General features: G+C 42.8%; 1 protein-coding gene across 3 annotated transcripts in view; it reads right to left on the reverse strand.

The window, feature by feature from the left end:
- Nucleotides 1-18,519, reverse strand: part of ELMO1 (engulfment and cell motility 1) — a 545,070-nt gene that overhangs the window by 143,926 nt on the left and 382,625 nt on the right. For all 3 annotated transcript variants that reach the window (XM_055132324.1, XM_055132311.1, XM_055132316.1), the window contains one exon: nucleotides 18,305-18,441. In XM_055132324.1, the coding sequence (XP_054988299.1) occupies nucleotides 18,305-18,441 (137 nt within the window). The remainder of the gene's footprint in view (nucleotides 1-18,304; nucleotides 18,442-18,519) is intronic.

Raw genomic sequence — 18,519 nt, forward strand, 5'->3', positions numbered from 1 at the left:
GAATTTAGGAAAGAAACTATAATTGAAGATCATAGTTTCCAATGGTTCTATCTAGGACTCTGCAGAAGTGCTTAAAGGGAGCCCACAGGCCAGCAGGTGGGACAAGGGGTGCAGAGGGATGACATGAAACATGCTAAAAGGCTGAAACAAGTTTCCAAACTCAATGCATGGTTAAATACTTAAAAGTGTCGCATGAGTGAAAAGATAAAATGTATGCAAGAGACAGAATTATTTCTAACCAGAAGACCACCATCCCATGGGCTAGACCCTGAAAGACAAAGGCTGGGCAGTATTTCATATGAAAGGGTAAAAGGCTTTTCTTGTTTAAGGGGTATTGAGAACTGGAAACATAAGGAGCAACCAGTAGAATTAGTTCTAGGCTAGAAGGGGGTGTGGTGCAGGGTGCAATAGACATTTTGTTTGGAAATGGGATTTGCAACTGAGTGCAAAGTTTTGCTATGCTGTAAAAAGAGCGAGGAAGAGGGTTGGTGTTTTCATTTTGGTATGGATATGTTGCAGGCAAAGTAATGCTTTAGAAAAGTGTTTCTAGAAACTCAGGAGACTTCTGGTTCTTCGGTAGATGGTGTCCCGATTCACAGAGAGCAATGAAAGGACAAACATGGTAATGCAGGAGATCATAGAAGCTGGGTCAGTAATAAGGGTACAATACCCCTTCTTATTCACGGATGGGTCGAATAAGCCCTTGAGATGAGACAAGGAAGACAGCTTCCTCGCCCCTGAGACGAGATTCCAAGACTAAGAGATGAGGTTGACTGTGTGGCCACAGCTAGAGTTAGCACAGAGGGGGCTGCCGGAAACAAAGCAATGGGAACGACAAGACCATTCTGAGACACACAGGTCTTAAATCTCAGCTCTGTGGTCTGGATTTGAGAATGAAGTTGGGAGAAGATAGAGGTGACTTCTGTCTGCATCAGGTGAAAGTTGAAGATTAGACATTAACCCGTGGGGAAATGGGAGGAGAGAAACAAGAAAAGGCCTTAGGATGGCCTCTGATAAAGGACTGGGTGCAAGATGGAGAGAAGCGTAGAAGCAGTTCCTGGACAGTACCCCAGGAAGCTGGGTGCAACCCTGGGCCTCAGTGTCGTGGCACAGACTGAGCACTGGGGGGAGGCGTCAGCGGACCTGGTAGCCAAGAGTGAGTGCGGGCCCAAATAAAGTGACATCAGCAGGAAGGAGTACGGAGACTGCAGCACGTGGGGACAGCGGCAAGTGGAGAACACATCTCCCTGGGAATCTGACAGTGCAGGGAAGAAAAGAGATTGGAAAGAACTTGGAAGAGGAACAGCCGTGAAAGATTTTTTAAGGGTAAGAGCAATCTGAATAGCTTTCTAGGCTAAAAAGAAGAAAATGAGAGAAAGATGGGAGGAGGCCAAGCATGAAAGGGAGAAAGGATTTATTTTCTTAAATAACTGTTTGATGTCTATCTTTATAAGAGCAGATTCATAACAATGTGACTTCTTCCTGGTCTTAAATTAGAACTAAAAAAAAATCCCTCTCAATCTCCACTTGCCTCGTAGAAATCATGGTTTTGTGGCTGAAGAAGTTTTCAAGTGGTAAATATATACATATATATTTAAAATATATATAGCAGTTCATGTTAGCATCTCCTGATCTTAGTTTTATTTTTAATAGTTTTCTATAATCGTTTTTTTCTGAAAAAAATCACTGATAAATTGAATGATGAAACTTTTCCTTTTATTTTATATATGTATATATAGTGATGGACTGGAGGGACAGCACAGTGGGTAGGGTGTTTGCCTTGCACAAGGCTGACCTGGATTTGATTTCTCTTTCCCTCTCGGAGAGCCCAACAAGCTACCAAGAGTATCCCGCCTACGGGTCAGAGCCTGGCAAGCTACCCATGGTGTATTCGATGTGCCAAAATATAGTAACAGAAGTCTCACAATGGAGATGTTACTGGTTCCCGCTCAAGCAAATCAATGAACAACAGGATGATAGTGATACAGTGATATATAGTGATAAATAAAATATAGTACATAGATACACTATATAATTTACATCTTACTTGTGTAAGTGCATGGTATTATGTACATATATGTATGTGAAGTCATTTCCAAAGCCACAATAAGATTTTTTTGTTTTGGGTCCATATCCAGCTGTGCTCAAGGCTAACTCCTAACTCTGTGCTCAGGGATCATTCTAGGTAGTCTCAAAGGACTTTATGGATGCCAGGGTAGAATCAGGTCAGCCATGGACAGAGAAAGTTCCCTACATGCTGTACTATATCTCCATCCCCTCATTAACACACTAAGAAGGAGCAAGGGCCTGCCAGGTCCATGTGTCACAAAGAAAGCAAAGGAGAAAGATCTAAAAACATTTTGCACAGGCGATTCCTGGCTTTGTCAATACAGAGGCTTTGTGGTTAAAGAGGTTTTCAAGTGTTGACAAAATAATTTGGTGCTCTTTAGAGTTATATCTCTCTGCTGTTCAGTTCTATTTTTAGTGAGGGTACAAGGCAAGCTACAGTGGATCAGTGAGTTAACGGAAAATGAAAAGAAGCAATGGTAAATAGAAGCAGCTATTTGTGGAAGCCTGGCGTGGTAAGGGAGTGGAGAGGAGTTATTTATTTATTTTTCAAAACATAGGAGATTTGAGCCCATTTCTATTCTTGTAGGAAGATCCAAGAGGAAGGGACTGATAGAGGCATCACAAAGGAAACCTGGTTAAGCAGAGGCTCAGAGAAGATGGGAACGGGGAACTCCCAGCCCAGGAGGAAGCTCCTGAGGTGTCATCAGGGATCTCTCTGCCCAGAACAGAGGATACGAGCACATTCCAGATGGCTGGGTCATGTGTTCAGCTACAGTCTGTGTCTGCCTACACCTGGTCCAGAGCATCATGTGACCTTCTGTGCCCATTCTCTCACTGATACACCCCAGTGCTTTCCATGTATTAGGAGAAAAACAAAGAAATTTTTACTTTGCTATTCAGAAAGGTTAACTATGACCCTTCAAAGATGATGGGACTAAAAAAGCTTATTTAACCTTACTCGACCACCTACATTAAGCTTCGTAGTGCACTGCAGTCCAAGATCACCCGGCAAGGGCACAAGAGTGCCAAGAGCCCTAATTCTTGGTACAGAGTCAATAATCCTTTTAGCAGGGGGCACACCCAGCACTGCTCATGGCTTACTCCTGGCTCTGTGCTCAGGGATCACTCCTGGGAGGGCTGAGGGAGCCATACAGGATAACAGGGATTGGATGTAGGTTGGCCATTTGCAAGGTAAGCATCTACCTGCTGTACTAGTGCTCTCGCCCAAGGGCCAGTATTCTCACTACCATAGTTTAATGTGCCTTTTGAACGGACTGGATTTGCCTGTTAAGCTTAGCCTTTATGAACTTCTAAACAACCCCTCTTGAGTCCTGAGGCATGAAAGCAGGAGTTGGGGGGCTGGGGCATTAGGTGAGCAGGAGGATGCGGGAGGCGAGGCTAAGGATGTCTCAGCCACTATCCAACCACTCTTGACAACTTGAGAATTTATAATTTTTATAACTTGAAACACTTTATAACTTGTAAATGTTATGGTGCAAGGTTCTGTAAGTCACATAAAAACTCAGAGCTATCTTTCAGTCACTATGTTACTTTCTTCAATAGCACAAATGAATTTGGATTAAAAAACTCAAGAACACTTTTCAGCTTGTGCTTCAAGAACACATGAAGGCCAGGAGCTTTTGGACCAAATCACACGCTCTGTAAGTCACGAAATGGAAATAACGGTCTATCTGCCAGTGACATTTACTTCTGTGGCAGCCTGAGTAGCAAAAGGCCATATGTCACACACCTTGGGTGCAGTGAAGCCACACAAATGCATAGGTGACAATGAAATGAGGAAAACAGGATCAGCGGGTTCTAGGGAATTCACTGCCTACAGCTCCAGAAAAACCACACACTGAGGCGAGAAGCAAGTCTCTGCATGAGGAGGGCACTTCTGAGGGACACCTGAACTCGCAACAGAACGCCAGGCCACAGAAGTATAATCAAAAGATAACTTGGGGGATTTGCAAGTTGTCCTCACATGTACATGGCTACTCAAAAAACAAGCTTCACCGTGTGCTTGGGGATCCAGTGGTCGCCTGGCTGGGACGGGCTCCCGGAGCCGCTCCACCATTCCTCCACCGGGAAGGCTCTTAGTGTCTCCCTCGGGTAAGGCTGAGTACCAGCACTGATGTAGTTCCCCCAAAGACTGCAAATAAGACTGGCAGGGAACCCACTGCTTCCCAAGTGGCCCGAGTGTCCTGTGGCCAAAGCACTGTGTGAGGTGTAAGGGAGGAGACAAGGGAGACAACAGGAAACAGAAACAGAAGCACTGGGGGAAACAGGGATTCTAAACACACAACTTAGAAAAAAAAGAACTCAACTGTTCCTGCATCTCAGTGCCAAGATTGCCGAATTAACTGCGATAAGCTACTCTAGTGGGAAAATTATTGCTACCACTACTTTATGAAGTATTAAAGTAATTTAAACCATTTTTAACTCCAGGTACTGACATCTGATGGAGACGTTGTCTGAACGATCGAGAATATTTAAGAAAGATGAATTGTGGGGCTGGAGCGATAGCACAGTGGTTAGGCATTTGCCTTGCATGTGGCTGACTCGGGTTCGATTCCCAGCATCCCATATGGTCCCCTGAGCACCGCCAGGAGTAATTCCTGAGTAAAGAGCCAGGAGTAACCCCTGTGCAGACAGGTGTGACCCAAAAAAGCAAAAAAAAAAAAAAAAAAAGAAAGATGAATTGCTATTCTAGACGATCCTGTGTAGAGCTTGACCACAATATGTCTACTTAACCACAGTGACTATCTGACATTCTAGGAGTGTACATTAATTCAACTAGGTATACAATTTTAAGTAATAAGTGCATTACACATTTCTGAGTGAATTAATTTAATATTTAATAAAAGAAAATGGGTACATACTTCTGATGAAACATTTGGAGAGCATTATGAAATAAAAATACTAAAAATCGTGCTTCCAGTGACATACAATTATTTTAGAGAGACAGTTCTGTAAATAAACAGCTACCACTAGAATATATTTTCCAAAGAAATTTCTAACTCTATAATATGGGAACTATGGTACAGAATTTCTTTCTGACTGAAAAGAAAATGGTATCAATTCTGAGGTGGTACAAAATCCTACAGCAGAATTTCAATAGGCAGATGGAAGAAGGCATTTCTGGCTGAGAGGGTAAAGCAATATGTCAGATCTAAGTATTTGGCATAAACAAGGAATGGTCTGCAATTCAGTATATTTAGTATAGAGGGCACATGTAGGGTGAGGACACACAGATAAAGCAGCAAAGAACATTAGCTAACAAAATCTTCTGAAGTCCGTGAAAATTTACTAAACAGGCAGTAGTTGACCACAGACGATTCAAAGCAAGAGTGGTATTCCTCTGCATTTGAGGACAGAGGGAAAAGGGGAAGGTCAGACATTTGGGAGAAAAGTCACTGCAATGACTGGTGCCCAGTCAGCATTCTGCCATGTAACAAATAATCCCATCAACTGAGATGTTCTTTTCCCAGCCACAGGCCTATAGCTCTGCTGAGGGGACTGCTTTAAACTGTAATTTTGCAAGCAGGCTAAGAGACTGCTCCACACGACTTTCTCTGTGGAAGCTACAGGGAAGGGACAGCAGCTCTCAGCTTACACATCTTCTCGTGATGACAGCAGAAGTGCAAGAGCCCACGCCAGCCACACCTCAAACCTCTGCTTTCTCCACATCCACGAGCTTCTCACTGGCTCAACCAAATCACTAAGTCTCATCGAAAGGCAAGAGCCGGGAAGAACATTTTGTTAACCCTACGGTACTGGCAAAATATCCTACAACTTGGAGATGCAAAAATTTGTGATGAGCCATTCAAATTAGTAGTGGTTGTGGTATCTTTGGTTAATAATCAGGTCCACAAAGAGGGGTCTATGAGATCCTTTAGAAACTCACCAGCCAGATAAGAGTCATGGGGCGAGGAACCACCTAACTTGTTTCCCAATGTATTCCATATATCCAGACAGTGCCCAGCAGATGAGGCTCTCACAGTGGAGATTTACTCAAATAATGGCCAACATTTGGAGGAGAAGTTGGATGATTATACTATTAACCTTGGCATGAACATACTGTGGTCAAGCTCTACACAGGATAGCTGATGGCTGGTGATACTGAGAACCTTCTATAGGCTGGGTATGGAGAAAATTCTGAGTCTACAGGAAAAGCAAGGGTCTGCTCTCAAGAGGTTGGAAATACAACTTCAACTCATGGTAGAAGTTCAAGGGTTGGGTTTCACAGGAACTGAGCAGGGCTAGGGGGAGGGTGGGGCACGTGAAGGGCCCTGAGCGAGTGTCAGAAGCTGCAGGCTTTCGAATGTCTCCATATGCTGCAGAAATGGAAATGAAGTTGATCACCTGCCTCACAGCTTTCCTCACACATGGGGGTGACTGTGGTTCTGCAGATAGATTTTATTTTACTAAAACTGCACAGCCAAGATACAGGAACAATGAAAGAAAGGGGAGAGAGAGGAGGATAGTATTTTGAAATTCTCACCTCTCAAAGATTCAAGGTGTGAATCTTTCCATTTTTCTCCCTACACCAATTCTCAAAAGGAAACAGAGAAGCAGCTGCCAAATTTCACCTAGTGTTGCTGCCTGCTTCTCACCTCTCAATTCTAATATTGCTCTGCTTTATTTTGACAGTTTGACCCACCCATCGAGATGGAGCAAGCAGGCCAACGGCCGGTGCTGAATCACACAGCACATATTAGCCCCTAAAGGTAAAAAGAAAGGTGGAGAGTCTTGACCCATCCACTCTTGTCAGACAAAAAAGCACAATTTTGAAAAAATCTTCATGGCATACAATAAGTGTAAGTTACCATATTTAAATACTTAAATATGCATGTCTATTCCCATCCCCAGACCTAGCATTTTTTCAGAGAATATCTGAAAATCTTGCCTGGAATTTTCTAACTGCTCCTGGCGCTGGTAATGAAATCTTCGCCAAGAGCTTTGCCTTCTTCTTCTCTTCCTATCTGATTCTGCCTCCCTATCTCTCTAGGCCCATCTTTCCCCTCTCCTTGCTCTCCCCATCTTTCCTTTGTGAGGAACAGAGTGCCCATATGACTACACCTTCAAGATTTTCTGTTGTACACAAATAAGTGAATCCCTCAGAAGGTAGTTCGCACATCTCACATAATATAATTTACTTGACAATTACAACATCAGTATTTCCTTGTAGATCAGGGAATACACATGTAAATCTAGATTCCTATCTAATTGCGCCATTCCTAATAATAGAACTCAAATCCCTATTTTTAAATTTTTAAAACATTTCTTTTAAAATACCTAAACATCATTATGTCTTACTTAAAATACAGGTAATATTTTATATCACCTATACATACTGATACAATGGTTTCTGTGCCAATCAAATCCCTCACAGAATTCACATTGGAGTATAAAGTTCAGGTGTTAGAAACCAGTTAACAACTTATACAGAGCCACAAAGCATGGTTAAGAATGGAAAGAAATGTCAGAGGTCCTGGAATATGGTGATGAATGACAGTTAACGCGAAGAGTATTCATTATTTTCATGTTCCAGGATGGCCTACAAATGATCCAAGGGCCTGATGTATCTTGCTTTCCAGCAGAGGAATTAATTCATCAACTAGTTTCTCCTCATACTTGGTACATTTCGATTTAACATGTTCCACATGCAAAGAGAAATATAAACAGCTCTTTGAAGACTTTGGAAATTAAGGCAATCTGTAAGTCATCCTTTGAATACAAAAGAGCCATCAAGATGTATGTTTGCTATTGTTCAAGTTTATCCAGAATTATTCATGAGGTTCATTCTTGGTAAATATTTTTATAAATGTATCAGTGACAGAGGTATGTCAAGAAAGCAAAACATCGTAGTAGTGTATTCTGACAACTGAATCTACTCATCTTTGAACATTTTAAAGCTATTTCTTATGGAAATCGTATGAACAGGTTCAAAACAATCTTCCTTCTAAAGGAGGAGACTGGGACACTGCACCTTCGTAAGGAGAAACTTCGAGTCTGTCAGTGGCATGACACAGGCCAGCTGCTGAGAATGGACCACTCTAAGGTCATCTCTACTGTGATCCTAAAAGTTGCACATGCCCAGCACAGTGAGATCAGTGAGATGCATACTGCCACGTGGCTATGTGAATCATTCGAGCTGAGACAAGGGCTATCCACCTTCCCGGGATAAGGCTGCTATCAGCATGGCCATGGGCATGCTCTCCCTTTGCAGAGGGAGTTAGGAATCCTTTCCTGCTTCTATTTCAGATGAGGAACTGGAAGATGAGTCCCTTGCAGTCAGTCATCCAGTTGGAATAAGGTCTCTGGACTCCCGAACAATCAAGGTGGCCTTCCCTGGGGTTCAGGTAAGCTGCCATGTGTGGGCAGGCTGAAGAACAGCTTCATTCTCTGAGAAACTCGCATAGGAATACTTGCTCTTTAGTTCAAAACTTTGTCCCCACTGTGACCAGAGGCACTGTTTGTGGTCAATCCGAGTTCAGCAAGTCCCAAACAGAGTACAGAGAAATTTGGATTTAGAGACAGTTGAACAAGCGACCCTGGGAAATCAAAGCAGCTCTATCACAGAGCATAACTAAGAGCAGACCATTGTCAATTTGTTTTGTCTTTTGAGATCAACACCTCCACTTTTGTGGGAGCAATTAATAAGGCTGGCCTGAACTTTGAGGACTAAATCCTAAGAGCAACTTGGGAAATAATAACTGTTGTCACTATTGCTGCTGCGTCTAGCACCCTCATCACTATGCTATATCTAGGTCGAGGGTCACACTGCTAATGAGGGTGACCTGCCCCAGGCACTGCTGCTCCTCTCACTCGCCCCACCAAGCTTTCCTTCCCACCTTGCATCCCCAATGCCCTCAGGGGAGGAAACTGGTCCAGAAAGAAGAATAATGGTGTACTTTTTATATACAAAGCACAACTATACATACATTACATAAAGAAGAAGCAATGGACATGTGTGATTAAAATTTCAGAAGGAGGCTGACTAGGGAAAACATCTTCAAAAATCCCATTGCAGAGGTAAGAAAGATAGTAAAGTGGGTAAGGAGCTTGTTTTGCACACAACTGAAGAGATTTGATCACTGGCACCACATATATTCCCCAGCTGGAGTAATACCTAAGTGCAGAGCCAGGTGTGGTGCAAAAACCAAAAATAATTAATAAACTTAAAAAACAATAAAAGCGACATTATAGCACTTTGGAAAATAGCCAGGATGTGAAAACAACCCAAATACACAACAAATGAATGGGTCAAGAAGCTGTGGGATATATACACAACGGAATACTACGCAGCTATAAGAAAAGGTGAACTCATGCAGTGTGTTGCAGGGTGGGTGGAATTAGAAGGTATCATGCTTCAAGCCAGAACTTCTGATTCCTCATCTGTGAAATAGGGCTAGAAAAAGGACAGAAATAAGCCGAGTGAGAACAAAGAGCAGACGCTCTCACCCATCCGTAACATCTTATTTTGTATACAGAGACGAAACTGACAGTAGTGAACAACCACAAACCCTGGGCATTGTAATACAGAATTAATGATCAAGTGGCTGGAGAAGAGAGAGAGAAAAGGTCAGATTAGAATAAAAGACATGGAGGGAACAGTCGGGGAGGGTTGTAGGCACTTTGGTGAAGGGGAATTTTGTAATTTTGCAGCTTGATTCCACAAACTTTAACACGATTCTAATGACTTAAACTATAATCAATAAAATTAAAATAAAAAAAATGATTTTTAGGGAGATGGTAACTTAAAAGTGTGTGAGAAATACCTACACATGGGCCAGACAGACCTCAGTTTTGGTAAGGTCCACGTTGCCCAGTGTTAACACATTTTTTTTCTGAGGAAGGGAACACACTGGGGTGTATTAAAAGAGCTAAGTCCTGAAAAGAAACTTGGTCTTTTCATGGTCTTCCCACTATCTCCAAACAGCAAACTGATATTGATGACACACACACATACATACGCATGCACACACACAGACACACACATATGCACGCATGCATGCACACACATGTGCACACACATTCTTTATCCAACTAGGAATAACAGGGAAAAAATAATCTCCTGCTCTAATCCATTTGCTCCTAGAGAAGGTTTCATTTCCTTCTTGTCAATCCTAATGAACTTGTGATATGAGATGTCTGCAACAAACCCTTGCAAATTGGCCTAGACAGCTGGAAAAAAAATAAAAGGGTGGAGAATTAACTCATTGTAGAAAATTAGGGCCCTTAAAGTCTTTTCTCCTTAAATATTCATGCTTCAATTAAAAAGTCCACCTAGTGTATTAGCCACACCAGACCCTTTCTGGTCCTTATCAGCAGCACGCTATGGAATTCTAATGAGGACAAACAAGGCCGGTCCTCCCGGCCCCTGGGCCTGAGGCACAAAGTCTCCTTTCACTACTTGGGCAGGATATTTCACAGTCACCTGCCTCATGCAAATGAGCAGGGTCATGTTTATTCATGGCAGCAGTTACAGACCACCTTTCATTCCCTAGGCCAGCTCTGCTAACCAACAGAGCACTGTCTGCACCGCCGTGATGCCGGGCTGGCCCAGGAAGGGGCTTCTGCATATTTAATTGGCCCACAAGCATGCACAGAAGTGTGGAGGCTTCCTTGGAGGAGCTAACACACCCCTTCTTTTTAGCTGATGCGTTTGCAGCCTGGACGCTTTCAGGCAATCTCTTTCTGTACCACACAACAATCCACTCAGAGTGGTGCTTTTCCAAGGATACTCCTCCAGGCGCCTCATCTGGATGTCTGCTCTGGCCTTCCTCCTCAATGATTTTTCCCAAGTGAGATTTTCTCCCACTGGTTGATGCTGCTCTAAGCACTTCCTAATGGCCAGGAGCAGCTGCGGCTTTGTCTGCTGGGCTGGCTTCTCCGTGCACACACTCTTCTCTTCAAGAGACAATCTGTCATCTGCACGCCTCAGATTCTAACTGCTATCCTGTGCTTGGCCTTTTATGCTCCAGGACAACGTTTTTATTTTTTGATAAAAAATATTTTCGCTATTATTGGTCTTTGGTCACAGTTGAGTGGTGCTCAGAGCTTACTTTTGGCTCTGCACTCAGGGATCACTAATGGCGGGCTTGGAGACCACATGGAATGCTGGGTATTGAGCCTGCATTGGCCACATGCAAGGCAAATGCCCTACCTGCTATATTATCTCTTTGGCCCTGGACAAAGATTTTCAATTGCATTTTTTCTCTAGAGTAAGACTTTTCAAATCATGAATTTCTTCCATTTGGTAAGGCAATGTCATCTGATGCCGAATTTAATGTCAGTTTTGATAGCCTCCTAAGTGATACCCAGTGATACATTTTCCAGTGGTGTCTAGGAAGGTCAGCCAGCCCAAGAGAGGTTTGGTCACTAGAATACTGGAAAGACTCATTTCAGGAGAACATGAGAGCTGCTAGCTTTTAAGCTTCTCCTAGGTATAACCTGTCACACAGAAAACTAAGGCATTCAGAACTATGACATCTCCAGCTTCAAACATTGCTTCTAAGGCAAAACAACGATTTATTTCAGTTTAATTTGGGGTACACATATGACTTTTCTTTCTGAACATAATCACAAAAAATATCCTTTTGAAAAGGATGATGTACTTATTTTTTAATGGCAGGATGTATCTTATTACATATAAAAAGAATACAATTACACACATTTTACTTCCTCAAACATTTTGGGGGTATTAATTCAATTTAATATCACATCACCATAAGAAAGGGTAATGGGATCCTGGTAACTCCTTAGAAATTTTTCTTTTTCTTCTTTTTTTGTTTCCAGCATAAAGCTCCTGCATAGCAGGTTTAGGCTTAAAAGTTGGGCCTTAGTGAACTGCAGATGTCAAAAATGTCACCAATGTATGGCTTCATTTAGTAGCTACTGATATGTGTTAGGTCATCTTCTGATTGCAATTCCATCACCACAATGTACTAGCAGTCTTTCTCTCTTTTCTTTTTTTGCTTCTGGCTCACACCTGGCAATGCACAGGGGTTACTCCTGGTTCTGTGCTCAGGAATTACTCCTGGCGGTGCTCAGGTAACTATACGGGATATGCTGGAAACTGAACCCGGGTCGGCCGTGTGCAAGGCAAACGCCCTACCTGCTGTTCTATTGCTCTAGCCCCTATACCGCCAATCTTAACTAGAATATTTGTTGATAGTTCCATCCTTATCCAAGATTTTGAATTGGATTTCGGTTCAGTGAGGCTCTGGGATAATGGATGGTTGGGAAATTGCCTTATGTGAGTCTAATGTGCAGACTGACAAACAGGGCTGCACACACAAATATATTGGAGTGTGGGACCTTGGTGTCAAGGCATAGAAAATCAGATAGTCCGGATGCATAATGCGATCCAGAGACGAACACTGGACTAGAGCTGTTACTGACTGGATTCCATGGGACGTCCAAAGACCACATCGCTGCCCACCAAAGAGGTGGTCAGACTTCTTAGTTAAAACCCAGAATGAACGATTTGAGACTCTTCCTGTTTCTGGAGCGAGCAGATATCACTGGGCTACACTAGCATGCGACAGGGACAAATGGAGACGTTACTGGTGCCCGCTCGAGCAAATCGAGGATCAACAGGATGACAAGTGATACAAGTGATACAAGTGGGACCTTGGTGAAAATATAAAGTGGAGCAGTCAGTCATTAAAGCCTTCACTAAGATTCCTATCCCTCTTTCCCACCCACTTAGCAATGGGGACCTCAAAGCAATGGTTCTGGGGTCACTGGTATACTGTGGTTTCTATGCAGCTAAACTTTTCTTTAACTCCCACAAAAAATAATTAATACATTCCCTTAAACAGTGGCAATAAAATGCAAAATCAGACTACAAACATAATGGATGGACTCAATGGGTGATTCTGCTGAGGCAGCTGTACTGAGAAATTCTTTTCAAAAGTTCATCTGTATTTTAATTACTCTCTAATTCTACTTCTCTGGTGCACATCAAACAACAGTCTCTGCTGCTTCTCACGCCCAGCGGAGCAGGAATTCAGCCACTCTCCCGAGCAAGTATTACAGAGCTATAAGAAGGACGATCCAGGTAAAGTCACAAGAATGGGGATCGTGGCCAGAGACAGGATGGTCAACCAGGAGGAGAAAGGCCAGAAGAAGGAAACAGGATGGGAAGGGGACCATGGTCAGAAGAAAGATGAGTCACAACTTCCTGTCTTCTGGATCTAGTATTGTTGGTGGAAGAACAAAATATGACAGAGGGACCCAGCTTCTTTAGGAGAGAAAAAGGAAGAGGACAGCAAAGCTCACTCCTTTGGCAGAACACAATCTTGGAACTCAGGACAGCAGTTAAACACACTTTTTAAGCTTCCTTTTTACGTGGTAAGATGATATCCAAGAAAAATCCAAAGAACCCACATCTCATGCGAAGTTTTTATAAGTCATTTCTAAATCAGAACTTGGACAAGAAAACCAGAAATGCCAAAGCCACATTTGTTCCTAAATTCAATCTCTTCTGCTACCAAGTTAATAACCAGAAGAAAAGTGAACTGATTAAAATTTTAGCTCTTCTCTCTTTTTCAATTTATTATCTATAAAAATCAAGTAGCAAACTGATAAGACAGCTGGGGAAAAAAAATCAAAAAGACATTCTTTAAATGGAACCAGAGGCCTCACACAGAGTTCTGCTTCATTTATTTTTCAAAGGCTGATGGAGGAAGAACACAGACATAAAAAGAAATAAGACATAATTATATCTGTATTTGAGCATTCTCTAACAGAGCTCTGTGACCCATATTATGCTGATCGACCAGGAAGAAAAAAAACAGCAAAACAAGTGCACCCATGACTGCTAAATTTCTCAATCTCATATGCCTACATATTAAATACACATGATGATGGGCAGAATACCCAGGTTTTCATTCCAAGAATCTGTGACCATATTTCCTTCTATGGGAAGGGGAATTGAGATTGCTAATCAGTCTACCTTAAAGTTGGAAGGATTAATTGCAAATTACATTTGCAATGTAATCCCAAGGATATTTAAAGGACTGGACCTATATTTGCTATTTGGAAGGTGCGGGAGGGACACATCCAAGCAATGCAGATAGATTCTAGAACTTGGAAAAGGCAAGGAAACAGGATGAAAAGAGGGCCGTGGTCAGAAAAATAGATGAGAAGCACTGGTCAAGACTCCGTGCCTTGGGGCGGTACCGGCCCCTCTCTCCGCTGAGATGTGATCCCAGTGGCCACACGTGTGCGGCCTCACCACAGCTGCACGAGCATGATTCCAGAGGCCAGCTAAACTACTTTTGGTACCGGCAGCTCCTTTACAGAAGTGTCTCCATGGCCCCATGCCTGCCCAAAAGGGGAAAGGCCTTTTCCTTGCCGGGGGTGGGGGGAGAAGGGCATGGCAACTGCCATATTATGAGGACCACTAATGAGAGGTATGAGCTTGCAATGATCCAATTTCTGGAAGAAATTTCCTTGGACTCAGTTGCTAAAATACAGAAATCCAAAACCTCATATCTCTTCACAGCAGGTCTGACTCTAGTGGGGAACTCCTAACAATAATAGTGAGTTTTTTTGTTGAAATATTGAATATAACCAAAGTAAAGAGAAAGTAGAGTGAAATTTATCAGTTACACAGGCGGGGGTGGGTGGGTGGGTGGGGAGATTGGAGGTATACTGGGGTTTTTTTTTGGTGGTGGAATATGTGCACTGGTGAAGGGATGGTTGTTTCAGCATTGTATAACTGAGACTTAAGCCTGAAAGCATTGTTATTTTCCACATGGTGATTCAATAAAATAACTTGAAAAAATGACTCCATGTCTTCTGGAATCTAGCACTGTTGTTGAAAAAACAAAATCTGATGAAGGGATCCAGTTTCTTTAGGAGAGGAGAAGTAAGAGGATAGGCTATTGGATGTTAACCCTAAGATTTCTAGGCTTCATCAGTGAATTGTACCTTTTCCTCCTCCCAGCAAAGCTTACAGTGCTCTTTCACACATCCCTATTCCCCTGAGTTTATCCTTAACCTTTCCTCTGTGTTTTGCACCTCATTGTCACAGTTCCCCAATCAATCTTGTGTAGTTATAAGCCACAATTCTCTGGTAATTCTGGATTTTGCATTTACAGTGAATCGCTTGCTTTTCTATTTCCCCTATAGCCTTTTCATATTTTACTATAGAGCAATGTTCTTTCTTAAACACAAAAGACCTTAATGCTGTGCTCTTAATATCTGGGAGTTGATTTGACTCTAAGATATATCTACTCCTGGGCACCCATCATAATTACCTGACCCAGGCTTTAGTCGCTGTAGCTCCTAAAGGAAGGTCCCTGCTGTGGGACTGGGATGGACTCAGGGCGAGTGGCAAAGTTACCCTGGCATCAAAATGGGACAGTTTAGAAAGCATGAACTCATGATCTTGATGCAACCTGTTATGACTTAAGAGACAGGACCCCCGTGGGAGGACGAGCTGAACTGGCCTGAGGACTTAGTCCGGGATTTATGGTAAAAGCATTGCTTGCTCTCTGAGAACTAAGAACCCAGAGAACCAAGTTTAGGATCTTTATCTCTAACTGTGTTTATCCAAACAACTGCAAGTATTGGTAAGTTGACTTAATTGTTTGATTATCTGATTAACTGTTTGACTTAATTGTTTGATATATACCATTAGAAGGAAAGAGAAAAGCAATATAGATGTCCCTGGGAGACAGAGCATCTCCTTGAGTTTATCTCCTCCAGAGAACTGCCTCTGCTGCAATGTTTCACCTCTGTAAGTCACAGGGACATGCAGTCCTACACCTCAGACCCCTTCAGATGTTCTATAAGTTTTCTAGCAGCTCAGAATTAAACAGGCCAATTTCACCATCAGGCCCTTGGTCCCCCATCTCTGTGTCTCTCCGCTTGGGAGGCCTGGGGAGGACAGGAGGTGGCTCTCAGTATCGACATGTTTTGTGAACTCACACCAGGCCATCTTGGCTCCTGAACTAAATAACCACAAAATAATAAATCTGTATTGTTTAAGCTACTACAGCATCAACTAATATGTAAATGAACAAAACAACTATACAACTGCTAACATTTTTGGCTAGAAGAGTAAGGCATCCATAGAACTCAGAAGAAAAATGTGTTTAACTGAGAACACCAATTAAATTGTGATTCCCTACACAGATTCTCTGATCTCCTCTCTTGATAGATGAGTATCTCTATGTTAAGTGAGACCCTGGGCCTCTAGTCCTCCAGTTTGCATCCATGGCCACACACTGCCACCTGGACTTAGCTCCGTCTACGTAACAGATGCCAGTCTTAGGGTCTGCAGACATTGAGGAACTACAAGAATCTGATCCCATTCAGGACTCTTAGATCTTGACAAAAAGTGTCTCTCTGTGCAGCTATATAAGTTATTTACCTGAAAAGCTAGAGCAGGACACTTTGAAGAGTTTGCTGTCACCTGCAGAACTTCCCCCTCCACCACAGGATGTTGCTTCCACTATTCTGAGCACCTAGTCATGAACACACAGAACCCAGAGCTATCCCCACACCCCTGCTCTGTTTCTTCAGACTGAGGCCTCGAATCCCCAAAGGTAAGGACAGTCTTAGAAAGAGTGAGGCTTACTTCCTCTAAGACCTGTAGGCTTTAAGTGTCCAGGTGCTCGTCCCCAGAAAGCATTCCTTTGGAGGTATTGATAGTATTTCCCCTCCATCTTATCTGTGCATAGATTAACAAGCCCAGCACCTGAGTGACTGTCATTTACAAGAATACTACTTTATGTAATTGAGGAGAAGGAAGAACAAACTCCTCTTAGCAGCAGACAGACATCTGATGTCCTCATTACACAGCCTGGGAGATGTCCTCTCAGGGAGAGGTGCCATGGCCTATGCAATCTGAGGACAGGAAGGCTTTCAGACACATTGCAATCAGTGAAGAGTGGAACCCATCCAGGGGCAAAGAGGCCACAGCCATTTTAGAGGCTTGACTCAACTTTCCACTTCCTGTTTCCACTTCCTGTAAATGTCTCCCTGTTTTTGATTCCTTCTCTTCCAGGGATGATCTGCACCTGAATCACCAACTCACTCAAATCAACTGAAGTGCACTTAGAAGGCTGCAGTTACAATCACAAGGAGTTAAGGAGTTTCTTTCTTGCACGTTTCTAGACTGATGACTATGATCCCGCATAGCTGCTCAGACCCTCCACAGCTCCTGACGAAGTTTCCAGAATGGGGCTCTCTGCAGAGAGGTCTGTGTCCCTGAGCACACCTGTCCAAGAGGCCGAGATGCAAAGATGCTAAGACTGTGGCTAAGCACTCAGTTTAGAACCTGAGATTTGGGGGGGGGGGGGAAGATATCATTGCCTCTTCCTGGTTTTCTTTATTAACAACCAGTACTGGTTCAAGATTCCAGAATCCAGAAATACAATGGGAAAGGACAGGGTGCGAATTCAGATAAAAGATTATAGGGTGGTTTCCACCAATATAGATGTCCCTCAGAGCCAGAATGCAAGTATTCTCATCCCCAAGCACAATCCCTAAAGGCACCTAGGCTAACTACAAAATCAAATCCTTTCACTCGCAGCCATGATGGCCTTAGAATCGGGTCGGGGTACAGGGATATGTTTGTGCTACATCCCAGCTGATCAATAAACTTCTCTCCATGCAATATTCACTCAGACACAGAAATGAAAAATTCACCACACTCATGACAAACCAAAGGACAGCTGAAGAATCAAATGCTTATTGTGAACAAGAAATACTCCATATCAATGAATTTAACTCCCTAGAAAAGACCTTGAATTGAAACAACCCTTTGAGACAATCAGATAAAAGTAAGATTTTCTCAACAGCCATATTCCACAAAGAAACCAGTGACCTGGATAGACTCTTCCTGATCTCATTCTTATGCCAGCCTCCTACACAGGTGGAGGCCTAGGCAATTTTCTCAACAGATCTTGCACAAATAAGACATCCCAAGATAACACATTAAAAATATTCCCTAAAAGAGTCTCAGTTGGTTGCTTCAGTCCACTAAACTGAAAGAATAAAAATGATCCAATATTATCCTAGAGAAAGAAGGTTATCATCAACATACAGCTTTATATGTACATAGGTATGCTTTTCTTTCTCCAGTAGATTAAAATCACAATTATCCCTTTCTCCCAACTGCCAAATTCCGACCCTCTGTTTCCTCTCCCCCCCAGCTAAGGGATCAGTCATATTAAGTTCTTCTGTCTTTCCCCCAAATTGGCCTTACCTTGTTGAAATCTTCAGAAGTTGCCCTCATCTCCTTCCATGTCTTGTTCAGGAGCTGGATACAGATGCAGAAAAACTCCTCAAATGATCTGTCATTGGTGAAGAACATCGGGTGGAAGTCATTGCTGGTCTCACTAGCTGGAGGGAAAAAGGAAAGAAGAAATGACAATAAGAGTGGGGAGGGACCATAGAATAATTCAATGGGCAAAGAACATG

This window comes from Sorex araneus, chromosome 1 (assembly GCF_027595985.1).
Source record: "Sorex araneus isolate mSorAra2 chromosome 1, mSorAra2.pri, whole genome shotgun sequence".
NCBI lineage: Eukaryota > Metazoa > Chordata > Mammalia > Eulipotyphla > Soricidae > Sorex > Sorex araneus.